This window comes from Silurus meridionalis, chromosome 23 (genome assembly GCF_014805685.1).
Source record: "Silurus meridionalis isolate SWU-2019-XX chromosome 23, ASM1480568v1, whole genome shotgun sequence".
Lineage (NCBI taxonomy): Eukaryota > Metazoa > Chordata > Actinopteri > Siluriformes > Siluridae > Silurus > Silurus meridionalis.
The window spans coordinates 22,761,399-22,778,563 of record NC_060906.1 but is presented as its reverse complement, the minus strand read 5'-3'; the positions used below and the strand labels follow the sequence as shown (position 1 = coordinate 22,778,563).

The following is a 17,165-nucleotide window of genomic DNA, read 5'->3' as shown; positions in this document are numbered from 1 at the left end:
TAACTACTTAAACTGAAGCCTTATGAACGATAGATTCATCCGTATCAAACCACTGCCCTGCAATCAGATTGTATAAAAGGAAGAATTTTCGACCTCGTCATCTCAAAATATCTTTAACTCAGCTACTGATTTGTTTAGAATCAGGTGTGACCTGATGGTGTTCAATTAACCTGATCATTTCTACTTGTCTTCTTGAGACAGCGGCGTTTTCGCACCAACATCTGAAAGATTTTCACTCGTTAAAAGGAAGGAAAACACCAATGTGTGATTGAAGAGAGAAAGGATGTTTATAGCTGCTATAACGGACTACAAGTCGGCACTCGCGTGAATCTTTTTGTGCTCGTTTCGTTCCTAATGCAAGAAAAGACTCGGAAACTTGAAGAAGTGTCATCTTTATCATCAAGAAATGGTGCAACGGTGTCGTTTTGTATTTTGCGCTTTGTAAAAGATACAGGAACAGAAGTGGGTTGTAAAAGCAGTCAGACCCCCTTGTTTGTTTGTTTTTTTTCGTTCAGGAAATAAAATGATTCAGGTAGAACAATAACTCAGATCATTTTATCTCACAAAAAAATGAACTATTACAATTTTTTTTTTAGATTTCCAGACACGAGAGTGTGATGTGCTTCTGAACAAAGAACATCCCATAGGTGTTTAGAAGGATAAAGGATGAAATTGAGAAAGAGAAACGTGTTTAATCAAATCTCCATATTTTGTGATTAATGCCATGATCTCGAACTTGATCGAATGATTGACTGACCAACCGATCGAAGTTCCTCGTATACGTGTAATACAACCTCGTTGACGCTCAGATGTTCTGAAGCCCAACACAATCACAACCCAAGTGTCTTAATATCCAGTATGCGTGTGTGTGTGTGTGTGTGGGGAGGGGTTTATAAGTGTGCAAACCAGTAATAAACAGGACCTCTCCAGCTTTACCTCCAAAAACATCAGCAACCGCAAACGCTATACATCTATACACTTTCAGAACCTTCCACTTTCCTGTAGCGCACACACGTCTGTAAAACCCACGTTCTGCAGCCGGGCGTTTTAGCTTGACTGATCTACAACCCATGTAGAAAGCATGAACCAGGAACGTATATATATATTTGACCAGACAGCGAGCGGCGGGAAAAAGTATTGAGCTTGCCTTTTCAAACCGGAATAGACTTTCGTCTGTAGAAGGCACGTTTCATAACAACATGAGAAAATGATGAGGGGAGGGGGCGATGAGGGGAGGGGGCGATGAGGGTGCCCCCTATCATTACACACATACATTTAAAAAACAAACAAAAACCTCGTCGGTCAAAATATACAGCAAACGAAAGAAATTCATACATTCACAGAGTCGTTAAAACGCTGAGAAAGTGGAACACGTCTTAATTCCTTGTGTAGAATGTAAATGATAAATAACCTACCAGCCATTGTCGAAGAAAAAAAAAAATAATAATAATCCCCTCTCATTCACAGTATTGTCTTAGGTGAATTAATTATATAATATATAGAATTATAGCAAAGACGCTCTGATTATGAAATCGTTTAAACCGGGATATTAAGCGCATTTCAGCGCGTTTGTAACAGAAAACCTAATCGTACCTTCGGGATGCATCTTCCACAGGGTTACGAATCATTTTTTTCTTCAGTTTCATTGTATGACCTAAAATCGATTAAAGAAAAAGCGTCAAAAAGTCGAACGATACCCGCTGGGTACCCGGCGGGTTCGTTCTCGTTTTGAAGATCGGCTCACGTATATCCTGCTTCTAAAACGAGGGCTCTGATGATAAACCACCCAAAATAATTATACATATTCAACCCAATTCCAGAGAGGGATACTGTTAAGTAATCGTGATGATAAAAAAAAAAAAAAAAAAAAAAGGAACACAGCTTGTAATACTGACTTCAACAATAACCGTTGTTTCTCAGAGAAGCAGGTGGCTACAGAGAGAGAAATAAATCTACACGAACGTCAGGCGACAGTTTTCGGGCGCCACCTACAGCAGCGTGAAGAACGACAGAAATGCAGGGATAGCCGTGCAAGCGCCGGGTCTCCTGATTCGTTCCCTGCGAAAAAAAAAAAAAAAAAAAAGCCACTTCCGCCCAGTCCTTCGAGCGAATGCGTGCTAGAGTCCCGTCCCGTGGGTGAGGATGAGGAGCGGCGGAGAAACAGAGACACCCGTCTTCACCTCTCTGCTACGAGGAAACGGTAACGGGATTCAGAGTGCCGTTACGGCTGTAGAACTTCGAGAAGGCCTCCTCGAGCACGGTGGTGAGACGCGGCTGATCGCCCTGTGACACACACAAACGGCGGATGGATATTAGTTCTCGAATCCAAGAGGAAGAAAAAATCTTATTTGTTTACCAGTGTACACTATATGGACAAAAGATCTGATCCAATTCAAATATGTAAATGAGATCGGATCTCCACGTTACGCCCGCCGAGCGCGCTGAGAGCACCTACCTCGCTGATGAAGCCGAGCTGGACCAGCTCCACCGCCAGCTCCTGTACGTTCTCATCTGCACACAAAGACGTGCACGTGAAAAAAAAAAGCAACATGAGTTTCCATGCAAGGTATCAGATTATCCGTAATAAAAATCCAGCCCTAGTGGATTTATACTCTAATCTTGTATCAGTTCTGTCGGTCTCATGCAAATAAAAAACGCTTTACACGTATCCAAACCCCAGTGTATGTGCAAACCATGTGCTACTTACTTGGTGCCAAATCACAACTCAAATGTCTATTCAGCTTATCTTCCAGCTTTAGCAGAAGGGTCAACTGTTCAAGGAAGAAGAAACAACTTATTAGACGTTGTATAAGCCGTGTTATGAACAATGTCTCTGTGTGGGGAAACCTCACGTGATGTTTTGCTCCTTCCTCCACAGGCTCAATGTTGCATTGCATCTGCAGCACCTTAGAGAAAAGACAAAACATGAAAACTTTATTTTTAATTTTGACTTCGATGCAGAATCCGTGTCTACTGCCACCTACAGGCGGGGCACAGCGAGACAAATCTTTATCATTAGTGATCGCGATGGTGAGCGTCTAACCTTGAAAGTGCACCGTGACCTCGTGTGACTCACCTTCCTAGTTTCGAGTTCTGCAGGTTCTGGTGTAGGGGTTTTCACAGAGGGCGGGACGATGGGGGACTTCACCGTCTCTTGCTGGGGCTGTTGCGGACATGGCATTCCGAACGCGGTCAACGGATAGATCCCGTTCCTACACGTGGACAAGAGCAAAGATTCATTTCTTACAACGGCAGACAAAATGATAGTGCAGCTACCAACACCTTTGGGATGAATGTAAACGCTGAGCGTTAGAAATCTATTAATCACAGTTCTCACCTCACATCTTCTAGGAACTTGTCAAGCTCCAGTGCTGGAAACTGGGACAATCTGCAGGAATAGATATGTATATGTAATATATATATAATTAGCCTTTCCATCCTGGTTCCATGCTGCTTGACCTACTTATTTAAGGCGAGAGAGAGAAAACTCACTTCAGCTGCACTTCTTTCATCTCCATGATCACCCGATTGGGGTCCATGTTCTTTGTCATTTCCTCTAAAGCGTTTTCAGGGATCATGTCTACAACACAAAGCAGATTCACACACATCACACTCTGTGTTAAAGCCCAATGCAGAGAACACTCCAGGAGAAACAAGTATTAAATAAAATATCAGCCTATTAGTAAGATCCCGATGCGTTGAGTAGACCAGACTCACGCTGGTGGCTGACGATGCAGTGCGCCGCCAGGAGCTTCAGCTGCGGCACCTCGAACAGAGCCTGGTGGAAAAGCAGCTCTCGAGCGGTGGGCCTCTTACTGGGGTCCAGCTCCAGACACTTCTGAATAAACTCCTGCAGATTCATACACAAGCATTTAATACGCCATCGAAGATTTCCAATGAGAAAGAATAAGAAGGAGAAAGAGATGATGAGAGAGAGGAAATGAGAAAAAGAGAATAAGAGACAGAGAGAGAATGAGAGACAATGATAGAGAGAGAGAGAATGAGAGAGAGAGAGAAAGAGAGAGAGAATGAAAGAAAATATGAAAGAGAGGAATGAGAAAAGAGAATGAGAGAGAGAATGAAAGAAAATATGAAAGAGAGGAATGAGAAAAGAGAACGGAAGACAGCGAAGAGAGAGAGAGAGAGAGAGAATGAAAACAATGTGAGATTTGAGAGAGAGGAACGAGAAAAGAGAGAATGAGAAAAGGGAACGGGAGACAGCGAAGAGAGAGAAAGAGAGAGAGAGAGAGAGAGAGAGAGAGAGAGAGAGAGAGAGAGAGAGAGAGAGAGTATGCAAGCGAATAAGAGAGCAAAAAGAGAGAATGAGAGACCGCAAAAGAGAAAGTGGGGAGAGAGAGAGAGAGAGAGAGAGAGAGAGAGAGAGAGAGAGAGAGAGAATGAGAGTATAGGAGCGAGAATGAGAGAGTGAATGAGAAAATAAAATGAGACATCGAAAGAGTTTGAGAGAGAGAGAGAGAGAGAGAGAGAGAGAGAGAGAGAGAGAGAGAGATACAGCAAAAGATATAAAGAATAAAAGGGAATGAGAGCGAGAGAGAATGAGACAATAAGAGAAAGTGAATGAGAGAATGAACTGGTACTGATCCTGGTTTTAGATCTCAGTTCATTGCTCATATAAGAAAGTTGTGAGATGTAAGAATGAGCACTTCACTCTGGATTCAGCGCTAATCCTGGACTTACTCTCTGTAAGGGGTCCTCCAAAGACTGAATAGCATTGTTGATGGCTTCTGGTGACACATATGACGTCTCTCCGTTGCTAATCTCCAGCACGGCCATCTACGAACACAAACATGAAGATGAAACGGATGACTGGAGGGATTTCTTCTCCACTCATCACTTTTCTCCTCACTCACCTCTAAGGCACACATTCCAAAGGAATAAATGTCCACGGCTGTGGTGACGTTCGCGACGGCTGGAGGTGTGGAAGACAAAGAGGCAGAAAATATCAAAATTGAGTACCAGTTTGACAGGATATTTTACAACCAACCACCAAATCTGTGTATTCGCTCGATTAGGAGAAAAAAAGCTCCATTACAGCCATATTCTGGTGCGAAGAAATGCAGACACTTCTGTTCCTCTCGGCAGGTTTTAACGTGATTGTTGATGGTGTCTGGAGCAACTACAGGAAAAAAATTACAGTATTTATACAAGACACCACTTTTCACTTCTCATTTAACAGAGGAACTATTGCTTGGTGATATTTAAGGGATAATCCACTGCTAGATGTGAGTAACACAGTTATAACGCACAATGTGACGTACATCATAAATCATATACAGTGCCATCAAAGTGCATTTATATTCATTCATTTTGATCAATAGTTTACAGAGCGAGGAAGAGTGAGAGAGAATGACAGAAAGAATGAGAGAGAGGAAAGGAGAATAAGAGGCAATGAGAAAGAGAATAAGAGAGAGATCATTAGAAAGGGAGAGACCAAGAATAAGGGACGAGAGACAGAGAATGAGAGAGGGACAATTAGAAACAGAAAGACAGAATAAGAATGAGAGAATGAAAAGAATGCGAGACAGAATGAGGGGGGAGAGAGAGAGAAAGTATGAGACAGAAGGAGGGGAGAGAGAAAGAGAGAGAGAGAGAGAGAGAGAGAGAGAGAGAGAGAGAGAGAGAGAGAGAGAGAGAGAGAGAGAGAGAGAGAGAGAACTAACAAAAGAGAAAAATATAATAAGAGAGAAAACGAGAGAGAATGTAAGAGAATGAAACAGACAATTAAAAAGAGAACGACTGAAAAGAATGAGAGAATGAAAGAGAGAATAAGAGAATTATGACGAAGAGAGAAAATAAGAAAGAGAGGAACAAAAGAGAGAAGAGCGGAATTAGAATGAGAGAACGAAAAGAATGGAAGACAGAATGAGAGAGAGACAATTAAAATAGAAAGACAGAAAATAAGAATGAGAGAATGAAAAAATGAAAAATAGAGAGGAATAGGAGAGAGAGAGAGAGAGAGAGAGAGAGAGAGAGAGAGAGAGAGAGAGAGAGAGAGAGGAGAATGAAATAGAATGAGCAAGAAGCTATGAAAAAAGAGAACAAGAGAGAGTGAGAGACAGAAAGAGAGAATAAGGGCATAAAGCAGAGAGAGATGGATGGAGAGCAAGTGAAAGTATATTGATATTGAACGGCCCCTGAACTGCGACCCACCTGATCCGATCTTGATGAGGCCGTTGTGCTGTATGAATATGGTATCGCACGTCAGGTTCCCATGGATAATAGCGGGTTCACATGAATGCAGATAACTGGAGGATCAGGTAAGATGCAGTTAGCTACTACAGGCACAAGGGGGCGATAAAGTAATGCAATATTGAGCGTTATGTCTGACCTTAAAGCAGATAATATCTGGGTACACCACCGTTTCCATGCCTGAAAGAAACAGCAGACAATAAGGGGAACAGATATTTTACCTTAAAATACAGATTCTTAGTCAATACTCACGTTCGTCTTCACGTTTTTGTTTAACGTTCATACCTTTTCATTCATAGTCTTGTGATTTTTCTTCGTCTTTTTCAGAAACTGCTTCAGACTCCCGAGGACATGTACTCCGTTATAAAAATAACCTGGTGGGAAAGAACAAAAGGTCATTCCAGGTTAAAAAACAAACGTTCTCACAAATTCTCACCGTGAGAATTTGATATAAACGTGTTTTTTTTTTTTTTTATGCACAAACTAAGCGCACCGTTTCACCGGTTTACAGGACAAATTATAAACAAACCTCCGGTAATATGTCTTCAAGCAATCTAGACTTAGTATTAAACATGTACGAGTGTGGGATATTCACCAAATAAAAAAAAAATAAAAAAATTCAAACATTTTATTCGAACATTATCGGATCTCGTTTATTCCTATTAATTCCCATGGAAAGTTTCCAATCTTGAAAATTTCTGTCATTTTTGCAACTCTAGTTACAAATTCATCAATAATGTTTTGATCATTTTAACATAAAACTTTAAATTCCGATATTCGAGATTATAAAAACAAAAAAAAACAAAAAACGAGAGGATACTTCAAATGTGAGATTAATAAGTGAATCATCTGCGATTGAATGAATCACCTGTTTAAATGATTCGGTTCAATCGCAATGACTCACTACCGCTCAGAGAAGCGAAACGGAGCAGTTCGAAATTATTTTTTGGGGCGAAATCGATCAAAAACAGGCAATATGGCGTTTATAAAGTAAGTCAATAGTCTAGTTTGTTGAACTGTCAAAAAATTAATCTCATGTTTATGATCATGGTGTTAAAAAAAAAAAAAAAAAAAAAAAAAGTGTAACTATAAATGGATAAAAAGTACTGATTTGTGTTGTTGTAATGGAAACACTTCAGAATATCAGCAGTAGCACCACATTAACTCACCTGGTGGGTTATTCTATAACAAGTAGCCGATTACACCAATTTAATGGTCAACAAAACCACAATCATGGACACTAAAAGGACAAACGTTTGTGGACTCCTGACCATAAGATTCATGCTTTTTCAACATTCCATTCCACATTTAGTCTCCATTTTTCTGGAGATTTGTGAGAGTGTGAGTGATGTCTGATGTAGGTGTGCGTTCCAATTCATCCCAAAGGTGTTCCATAGCTCCATAACATTTCCACTCCAACCCATGGAAGGCATATCTTCATTGAGCTGGCTTTGTGCACAGGAGCAGTGTCATGCATCAAGCCACCCAATATAAAGATTGTGGTAAAGATTTTGGGGAAGAACCACACATGGCTGAGAAATGGTCAGGTGTCCCAATACTTTTGTCCATGTAGTGTATTTTAGTCTGGAGATTTGCCAAAATGTGGTGGTCCAAAAATGTTCCTCAAAGCTCTGAGGGAAAACCTGCAGACGATTAGAGCACATATGCAGTAAATAAAAAATGATTTTCACTTACTCTGGCTCTGTTCTCCTTCACGTCAGCCCAGTACTTGTGGAACTTCACGATATTCAAATGCTCCAGCTGAATCAGGTTATCAAACACTGCTTTCACTTTTTCCTGGAAACAAAAGGAACACGATTGAGATTACTCACGAGTTTGTAAATATTATAAAAATATACAGATGTGATAGCTTTGCCTGCCTGAAATGTATACCTAGACAGCCTTATAATTCTCAGAAGAAACTCAAGAGCCTTATACATACAGTTCTACATCAAAAGATTGGAAACATCTAGTCTTTCAGGGCTTTTGAGAAACATGCTCCTTTCTATGCAACAAACTCATCAAAAACACCCAAAAATTAAACAGTGAAACTGGAAAAAAAATTGAGAAGTCCAGATGGGACATTATTGTCTTGCAAAAACTTCTTCAAGATGGAGAACAGGAGAGATGATGTGAGAAGAATGCCCTCACCCCCACAGTCACACATGGAGGTGGACCCTTAATGGTTTGGGGTTGTTTTGGAGCCTTGTTCCGGGAAGAGAAAAGGAACCAACAAGGCTCCAATTCCGCTCATTGGAAACATGCTTGAATTTCTTTTATAATGCGGAATTATGAATATGCACATCAGAATGTTTCTAACTCCTCCTACATGCCCCACCCCTTTCTTAATTTGCATATTAATACCTAATGTGCAACCAATTATTTTATTGAAATCACCCTGTGACTGAAATAAGTTTAGAAATAATTAAAAAGGTCCACATTTTTGATTAAAATCTTAAAATACATACACCACAGATTTAATAAATATGCAAATAGGAATGCTTCTAACTCCTCCCACAAGTGTAACCCCTTCCATTGTTTAAGAGAGTCATAATCAGCTTAATTTGCATATCGAATAAACCTGATTTGAAACTAATAATGTTATCGCAATCATGTGATTGAAGTAACGTTATAAAATATTTTAAACTCTGTGAGCGTTATTTTAAAGAGCAGACTCGTCTGGAATGTTCTCCATCATGGAATCCTGTTGAACTGCTCTGGGATGAACTGGATCACAAGAACCTGGTGAAGAACAGCAAGTTTTACAAGCGGCAAGAAGTATGTCTGATTGCTGAGCGTGGAACTTCTGGACATTTATATTGTTGTTTGGTCAAAGGAAATCTTTATACTGTTACGTAATGTGTTGCATAGAAACAACAGAAAAGTGCACATGTCTCACAAAACCCACACTTATGACCGGCACTGGATGTTCATCAATTAATTAAAAGCGAACTAAAAATAGAAGCATGTTGTGGTGTGTGTGTGTGTGTAGAGAGAAAAAAAGTACAAGGGGGTGAGGCTATAAAGTACAACAACTTTGCTTTGTTTGCCTGCAACTCAATCCAAAGTTTAGTGTTAGTACATGACCTAGTAGTCACGCTGCATCTGACTGTGAAGGTTAAAACCCCGGGAGGCAAAACGTTTGCGTGCTCTGAATTTGTGTCCCAATAGAAGAAGGAAGATCAGTGAGACGTGCCAGAACAGGAGCACAGCCGAGGCTGTGTGTGTGTGTGTGTGTGTGTGTGTGTGTGTGTGTACACATAATATCCAGCCAGATCTATAAATCATGAGCGGATCGTTGCAGTGTGTTTCTCAAATCCCAGTTCAACGACTAATCCTTAAGCAAGTTATTATATTGGCTGTAATTACAGTGCAGGAGTGTGTGTGTGAGTGTGTGTGTGTGTGTGTGTACAGAGCATTCACAGATAGCTGAAGGGAAGAACTGAATGTAATTGAGTGTTTACCAAAGGGAGCAAATTGTACTGAAAACAAAACTATGAGGAGGGGCAGTGGTGCAATTTGGAAAGTGCCTGAAGGGAACGGGATGTGGGGAGAAGAAAAAAATTAATTAAAAAAATAAACAAACAAAAACAAAAACCATGACGACGAGAATATAGAATAATGCATTTCTATTTATTTACATTTTTAAAAAAGAAGACTATGTAAATTTATGTAAATAAATAGAAATGCATTATTCTATATTTATATTGATCCTTTGTGGTTATAATTTCTACAATTTCATAACCACGATGCACCACAGAGGATCGTTTATTCCTGTGGCCATTAAACTATATAACTCCTCCCCCCTGAGTGTTAAATATAGACAAGATAGATTCTAATGCCACGCTTGGGCAAGTTAATATCTTGGGCAATAATTTCAGCAGTGGTGGACAAAGTGGACAGACCATGTACTTAGTATTTGGCTTCAAATCTACTTATGTATCCAAAGTACTATGATTTATAATGGCGATCATGTTCCTAATGTTTCTATGTGAGCAAAAAAATACGATATTTAACTTTGAAATATAGTGAAGTAAAAGTCTCGCCAAATGGAAATACTTCAGTAAAATACAGATACGCAAAAAACTACATAAGTACAGGAATTAATCACAATAAAAATAATAGTTACATGTGCAATAACTTATATAACTGTATCATTGCAGTCTGACTTACCACCTGCATTCTGAATTTCAATAAGATTGTACAGAATCTATACTTATATATTATACTAAATACACACATATATACAGTAATACATATAACGTGAGGTTTATGTTTTAAATTAAATTTCCTATATTTGATTTTACTATGATTTAACTGTAAGCGACTGCAACCCTACATTTTCCCTGTGGGATCAATAAAGTATTTCGATAATGAATACAAAAAATAAGTTTTTTTAATTATTCGCATAACGTTTATATCGATTAACCACCGTCAGAAAAACGTAAAGGTTTTCAGATCTATGACATCATAGCTGTCCTGACAATATAACTTTTGGGGGAGGAGCCTTGAATAAATGGGTGTTTGGGAGACGCCCCTTTTTAACTAAGCAGCTAAGGGCCTTGCTCAGGGGCCCAGGAATGACAGCTTGGTGTGGCTGGTATTTGAACTCGCAACATTTGGATCTTTTAAGCTTTCACCTTCCAATTAACCTCTTAACTGTTGGAGATTTGATTTATTTCTGCATTATTGTCTTCTCATCAGTTTATCCTATTTTCCATACATCTGTGGGTCGTACCTCCTGCATTTTGAAGTTCTTCCTTTCGGAGAACATGACCTCATTCCACACCACCTCCACACCCTCCTCGGTGTCCATGGCCAGGTAGGCATTGTCGATGCCTGGAACGTTTCTCTGGTTGACCTGGGGGGGGGGTGAAGGAACAACCTGTTTACCGACTCCTTATTCCATTACGCTACTCACAATACAATGTAATATAAAAGAAGTAGTCATGATGCAGTACCTCCTCTCTGCGTTTCTGCCAGCGCCCACACGGGCTCTCTTCCAGGATCTCCGACTCATCCTCGCTCTCCTCTTCTTCGTCCTCGGTGGCCGTCGTAGGTGCTGGAGGTGCCTGCGTTACCGTGGACACCGGCGGAGACACTGACGAGATGCCTTGCTCCGACGTCGCCTCCATGGTAGAGGTCTGAACTGGAGCTTGTTTCGATTCTCCTTCAGACATCTCTGCTGCGCACGAGCTCGGCTTGAAAACGAGGTCGGGATCGCTCGCACCGCGAGGGTGGGAGACAAATAACTGCAAAGCAGAGGGACAAGGAGACAAACGTGACGATCTATGAAGCATGAAAATGATTCATTAAAGCAACACTCCATGTTAAAATCTCCATCGAACAACCTTCACGTACAAAGAAAACGCAAACGTCAATTAACGTGAATGAAAATCGTTTGTAAGATGCTTTGATCAATTTCCCAGTCACGCATTATGTCCACAATGTATTCAACAAAACCACGCCCACTTTAAGTCCTCATCACTCTGATTGGTCAGTGCTTTATTAAGTTTTTTAATTGGAGAAAAAAAAGTCGCATTAAACATTTTTGCTTTTTTTCTGATAGTGGATTTGACTGTTAATCGGTAGGTTGGATTGTACTTGACAACAACTGATTAATTTACCAATTAATAGTTTTTAAAATAGATACTGGATAAAAAAAAAAAAACTAAAACATTCCATGTAAAATAACTTTTTATTAAAATTATATAATATAAAAAAACAGTACTGAATCTTGAAAATGTGCTAAATGAAAAATATGGATTACAGAATTAAAAATACATTTTTATTAGAGGGACAGTGCATGTTGGACGTTTTGGAGACAAGGTGAGGGAGGTGAGATTGAGATGGTTCGGACATGTGCAGAGGAGGAACATGGGGTTTATCAGTAGGAGAATGTTGAGGATGGAGCCACCAGGAAGGAGAAAAAGAGGGAGGCCAAGGAGGAGGTTTATGGATGTGGTGAGGGAAGACATGCAGGTAGTTGGTGTGAAAGAGGCAGATGTAGAGGACAGGGGGGGTATGGAGACAGATGATCCGTGGTGGAGACCCCTAATGGGAGAAGCTGAAAGAAGAAAAAGAAGATATTAAATAATAATAAATAAACAGTAAATTTTATATAGATCTCTCTGTGCAGCATGTAGTCGTGTAAAAACAAACAGTACAGTTTTTCGCCTCTAGAGGCCGCCCTCGTTACGAAGGCGGACCAGAAGCCGGAAAAACTATCGGTATTGATTTCTCGGGGTAAAGTAAAAAAAATAATAGCTGTAAACTGCAATAATTGATGCTGTTTCACAAAGAGGAATACCACTGAGCCGAATTGGTGGTTGTTAACAGTTTTTATAAAAAAATAAAGGTTGGTGAGGGAATAAGTGTTTAAAGAAGAAACAGTTTCACAGAAGTCCCACAATATTAAACAAAACTTTAAAAGTCCCCAAAAGAGAAACAAAATCAAGATTTAAGGTTCGCTCCACTCTGGTTTAAAGAATCGGTCAGTGTTTAAATCAGGAAATCATTTCGCTTCAGTCTGAGATTTGCATATTCACCAGTCATTAGATCGGCATTAAGATTTATTGACTTTGTGGTTAAGCATAAGCATCGTCTCGCTTTCATTCAACACACAGTCTGTGACGAGTCAAATATCTGAGATGAGGATTTCCAGTATTTCAGAACAGACAAGTGAAGACAATTGTGTTGGCTTGTGTTTGTGTGAAAAATAAATCAATAAAGCAAAAGATACATTTTTATAGTCCTCAAGAGCCATTTAATCAGCTGGACCAGTATCAATCAACTCAAATGACTCAAATTCACATCAGAAAACACTCAAATTATTTAAACATGGGTTTGATTAAGCAGATTCCCACATTTGAGGAATTCAGAACTCACTTTGGGTAAACCCCCTGCCAGGTAAATACAGAGGCTGAAAAGTACTTTAGGTACTAAATGTGTTAAAAGAAAAACAGCCGACTGTACGAAGCCTCAATCAAGCTTAAGATTCTTTTGTACATGCCTCAGTTCATCTAATCACTGTTTATCTCCAGGAGAAATTGCAGCAAGGTTTTGACACGACGCTGCAGAAGCTGAGCTGCTGATTTAAATTTGAGCTGCTTCACTGGTTCAACTTGTTCCTCCTGCCTTGCAAATTGCGCCGGTCCAGCAGATGATTCCGCTTCACGTCTTTCTGTTTGCCCTGCTCTGACACGGGCCGGCTCACGCTGCAGATTACAACCAGGGTGATGACTACACCATGACCTCATTCAGGTGTGGTAAAAGAGCAACAACTCTAATCACATCTGTACTGACAGCTCCCTCGCTCTGGGCTTTGTACTGCAGACACTAATACTACTAATCATATAAACCTCTAAACAAAAAACTCAAGTATTTAGAACAGTCTTTGGAAAGAGTCCCCAGTGCCAGTGCTTTATAACTACACTTTCAATCGTGCGCCATTCTTCGGAACAAGAGACAGCTCTAAAAATCAAGTGAGAACCGGAATGCTGGCTGATCCGTGACATTAATTGTAGCTAGAAACAGCTAAAAAACAAACAAACAATTTTTTAAAAAGTTGTTTTAGAGTAAAATAAATAAATAAATAAATAAAAACAAACAATTCACTGTACTTCCTCTATGGTAGAGAATCATGCAAATAAGCCAACTGGTATGCAAATAAGGGTTGTGACATCACTCTGTGGTATACAATGAATATATATAAAAACAAAAAAAGGAAACTTCGTTAAAAAAAAAATCTAGGCCAACTAACACTTTAGCTGTTAATAGAAACTAATCACCGCATCGTTGCATAAGTTTCCTATAACAGCATGCCTCCATTGTTCAGAACTAACTTCAGGAGAATTAATGGAACCCTTGGTGGGTCGATAAATAAAATGTCGATTTTGTTCATTTGCTTATTCACACACCAACCGCACAATGAGTCAATCGGTACGCAAATTAGCTGATCAGTATGCAAATGAGGACTGTGATGTCACGCTGCAACATACATTCATGTAAAACTTGTATAAAAATTAATAAAAAAATAGTTGGGTAACCCGTGGAAAAAACATCTAGGCCAAGTAACACTTCAGCTGTTATTCAAAAGTAGTCATCTTTTACCATGTGAGCCAATTAGATAGTCCTAGCAAAAACACATGCAAAATAATCGACTATCAATACATGAGCCAAATAACGATAAGTATTTGAATACACCAAACACTATAGGAATAAACCAACGCAAACAATAATGTAGAATTTGTTAAAAAAAATAATAATAATAAAAAGCGACATACAAGTGCTTTCAGTCTCTATCAATTAATAAATCTACACTGGAACTCTAGATTAAATTAATTTAAGATAAATCAATCCGCAACTCTTGAGTTCCTTCCCCCCGCCAACCATGACCAAGTCATTGATTCTAAAATCGCTAATCAATCAGTATCACACAAACCAAATCTGCTGTCCAAAATTAACCAAATCTGGAATCCAAAGAATTCAGCTGTAATGAGAAACTCGTCGAATTTCATCACATCCTCGATTCGAACAATCTAGCCAAGTTGGTATGCAAATGAGGGTTATGACGTCACTCAGCGACATGCATTAAATAGCGCAAAAGTTGTCATGGAGGCCAGGGATCCAGGTTTAAATAGACAAAGACGTTTTTAACTTGTCTGTATGTTTTTCATTCTCAGGGACAACATTATTAATAACAATGACGCAATAATAATAATAACAAATCGAGTAAAAATGGGACTGAGGGTATTTCAGTGATGAATGGGGTAAGAAAGTTTTGCCTCACCTTGTTCAGCCGGAGGTGTGTGGTGTCGCCAGCTTCACCGCGATATCAGTGTCCAGGTTTTATCCCTAATGCATCCAGTTCCTCAGTGATTGTAGGAAGAAGATCCGGAAGAAGGAAAAGGTGCTCGTGCCTGGTGTAGCGCTGAAGGGGCGTGATGAGACGAGCTAATTATGCTAGCAACATCAAAAAAATAAACTGTGGGCAAATTAATTTAAATAAAATATCCACTTACTTCATTTAACTAGTCAATAAACACGATATTTATATATATTAATTATTAAACCCCGAATCTTAATCTACTCAAAACTGCTAATCTGTCGGGAACTCGGAATGCTATGCTAGCTCCTGTTTTGTCTTTTTTCTTAACAATTACGACAATTTAACAAGATTTATTCCGCCTCAAAAACACTAACGATGCCGTCGAACGCGTGTTCTTTTTATTTTAACCCAGATAGGTCGAGATGGACATTAGAGAGAGCGCTACATCCAAATGGCGACAGGCGCACATACACACAGGCACACAAGCGACCCCTTCCGCTGTCCGCCGCCCATTTTCCCACCCACTTTCCGATGTAACCCCGCCCTCATCTGCTTCGATTGGTAGTTCGTTTAAAGAAGTTGACCAAGCGACCAATCAAAAGACAGTATCTTTGCATGATTGCCCAGTCATAATGAAGACAGGGCGGGTTTACAGGATTACGGGTAGGGGAGGAAAAAAAAAGTATACCAGTCGGCGATAATGCGGTGGTTCTTCTTCGTGGGTTCGGGGATGAGCGGTTTGTGTGAACAGCGCCATCTAGAGTGGGAACGCCGTCAAGGTCTTGATCTCTTCTTTATCTTCTTCTTCTTTATCTTCTTCTTCTTCTTCTTCTTCTTTATCTTCTTTCGGCTGCTCCCATTAGGAGTCTCCACAGCGGATCATCCGTCTCAATACCCCCCTGTCCTCTACATCCACCTCATTCAAACCAACTATCTGCATGTCTTCCCTCACCACATCCATAAACCTCCTCTTTGGTCTTCCTCTTTTCCTCCTTCCTGGTGGCTCCATCCTCAGCATTCTCCTACTGATATACCCCATGTCCCTCCTCTGCACATGTCCAAACCATCTCAATCACACCACTCTCACCTTGTCTCCAAAACGTCCTACATGCACTGCCCCCCTAATAAACTTGTTTCTAATCCTGTCCATCGTCGTCAATCCCAACGAAAACTAAACATCTTCAGCTCTGCTACCTCCAGCTCCACCTCCTGTCTTTTACTATTGAGCCAGTCTCTGAACCATACAACCTGAACTCCTTCACCTTCTCCACCTCTTATCCCTCCAACCGCACAACTTCACTGCCCTCCCTCTCATTCACACACATGTACTCTGTCTCACTCCTACTGACTTCCATTCCTCTTCTCTCCAGCGTGTACCTCCACCTCTCCAGGCTCTTCTCAACCAGTTCACTACTCTCACCACAAATCACAATATCATCCGCAAACATCATAGTCCAGGGAGACTCCTGTCTGACCTCGTCCATCAACCTGTCCATCACTACTGCAAACAGGAAAGGGCTCAGAGCCAAACCTTGATGCAGTCCAACCTTCACCTTGAACCAGTCTGCACATTTCACTGCTGTCACACTGTCCTCATACATGTCCTGCACCACCCTCACATACGTCTCTGACACATCTGACTTCCTCATACAATACCACAACTCCTCTCTCCACCCTGTCGTACACTTTCTCTAAATCCACAAACACACAATGCAGCTCTCTCTGTCCTTCTCTATACTTCCATCAACATTCTCAAAGCAAATAAGGCGTCTGTGGTGCTCTTCCTCGGCATGAAACCATACTGCTGCTCACAGATGGTCACCTCTTCTCTCAGCCTGGCTTCCACTACTCTTTCCCATAACTTCATGGTGTGACTGATCAACTTTATTCCTAAAACTAAAACTTCCTTGTGCTGTGTGTGTTATTCTACAACCAAATTATACTTCTAATTTCTAATTAATCCCCATAAATTCCTGTAAATCCCTGTTAAATTTCCAACTTGGAATATTTCCTGGAAAATAAGTTCCTAGATGACGTTCCCAAGAAAAGACTCTAGAAATTTATTGGAAATCCTTTACCCCTTTGCAACTCTGGTTTGAACACACCTACTCCTTAAAATATCAAA

The 17,165-nt window shown here is 40.2% G+C and overlaps 1 protein-coding gene across 1 annotated transcript; it reads right to left on the bottom strand.

The window, feature by feature from the left end:
* Positions 1–376: 376 nt before the first annotated feature.
* nrbp1 (nuclear receptor binding protein 1) lies at positions 377–15,558 on the bottom strand. Its single transcript, XM_046836291.1, is given in 20 exon segments — positions 377–2,283; positions 2,456–2,511; positions 2,708–2,771; positions 2,853–2,906; positions 3,077–3,212; positions 3,338–3,388; positions 3,493–3,580; positions 3,718–3,850; positions 4,699–4,794; positions 4,872–4,930; positions 5,054–5,137; positions 6,172–6,266; positions 6,350–6,390; positions 6,496–6,557; positions 6,560–6,584; positions 7,906–8,007; positions 10,949–11,071; positions 11,172–11,462; positions 15,002–15,142; positions 15,234–15,558. Coding segments are annotated over 18 exon segments (1,584 nt in total). The 5' UTR covers positions 11,391–11,462; positions 15,002–15,142; positions 15,234–15,558; the 3' UTR covers positions 377–2,187.
* Between the last annotated feature and the right edge of the window lie 1,607 nt (positions 15,559–17,165).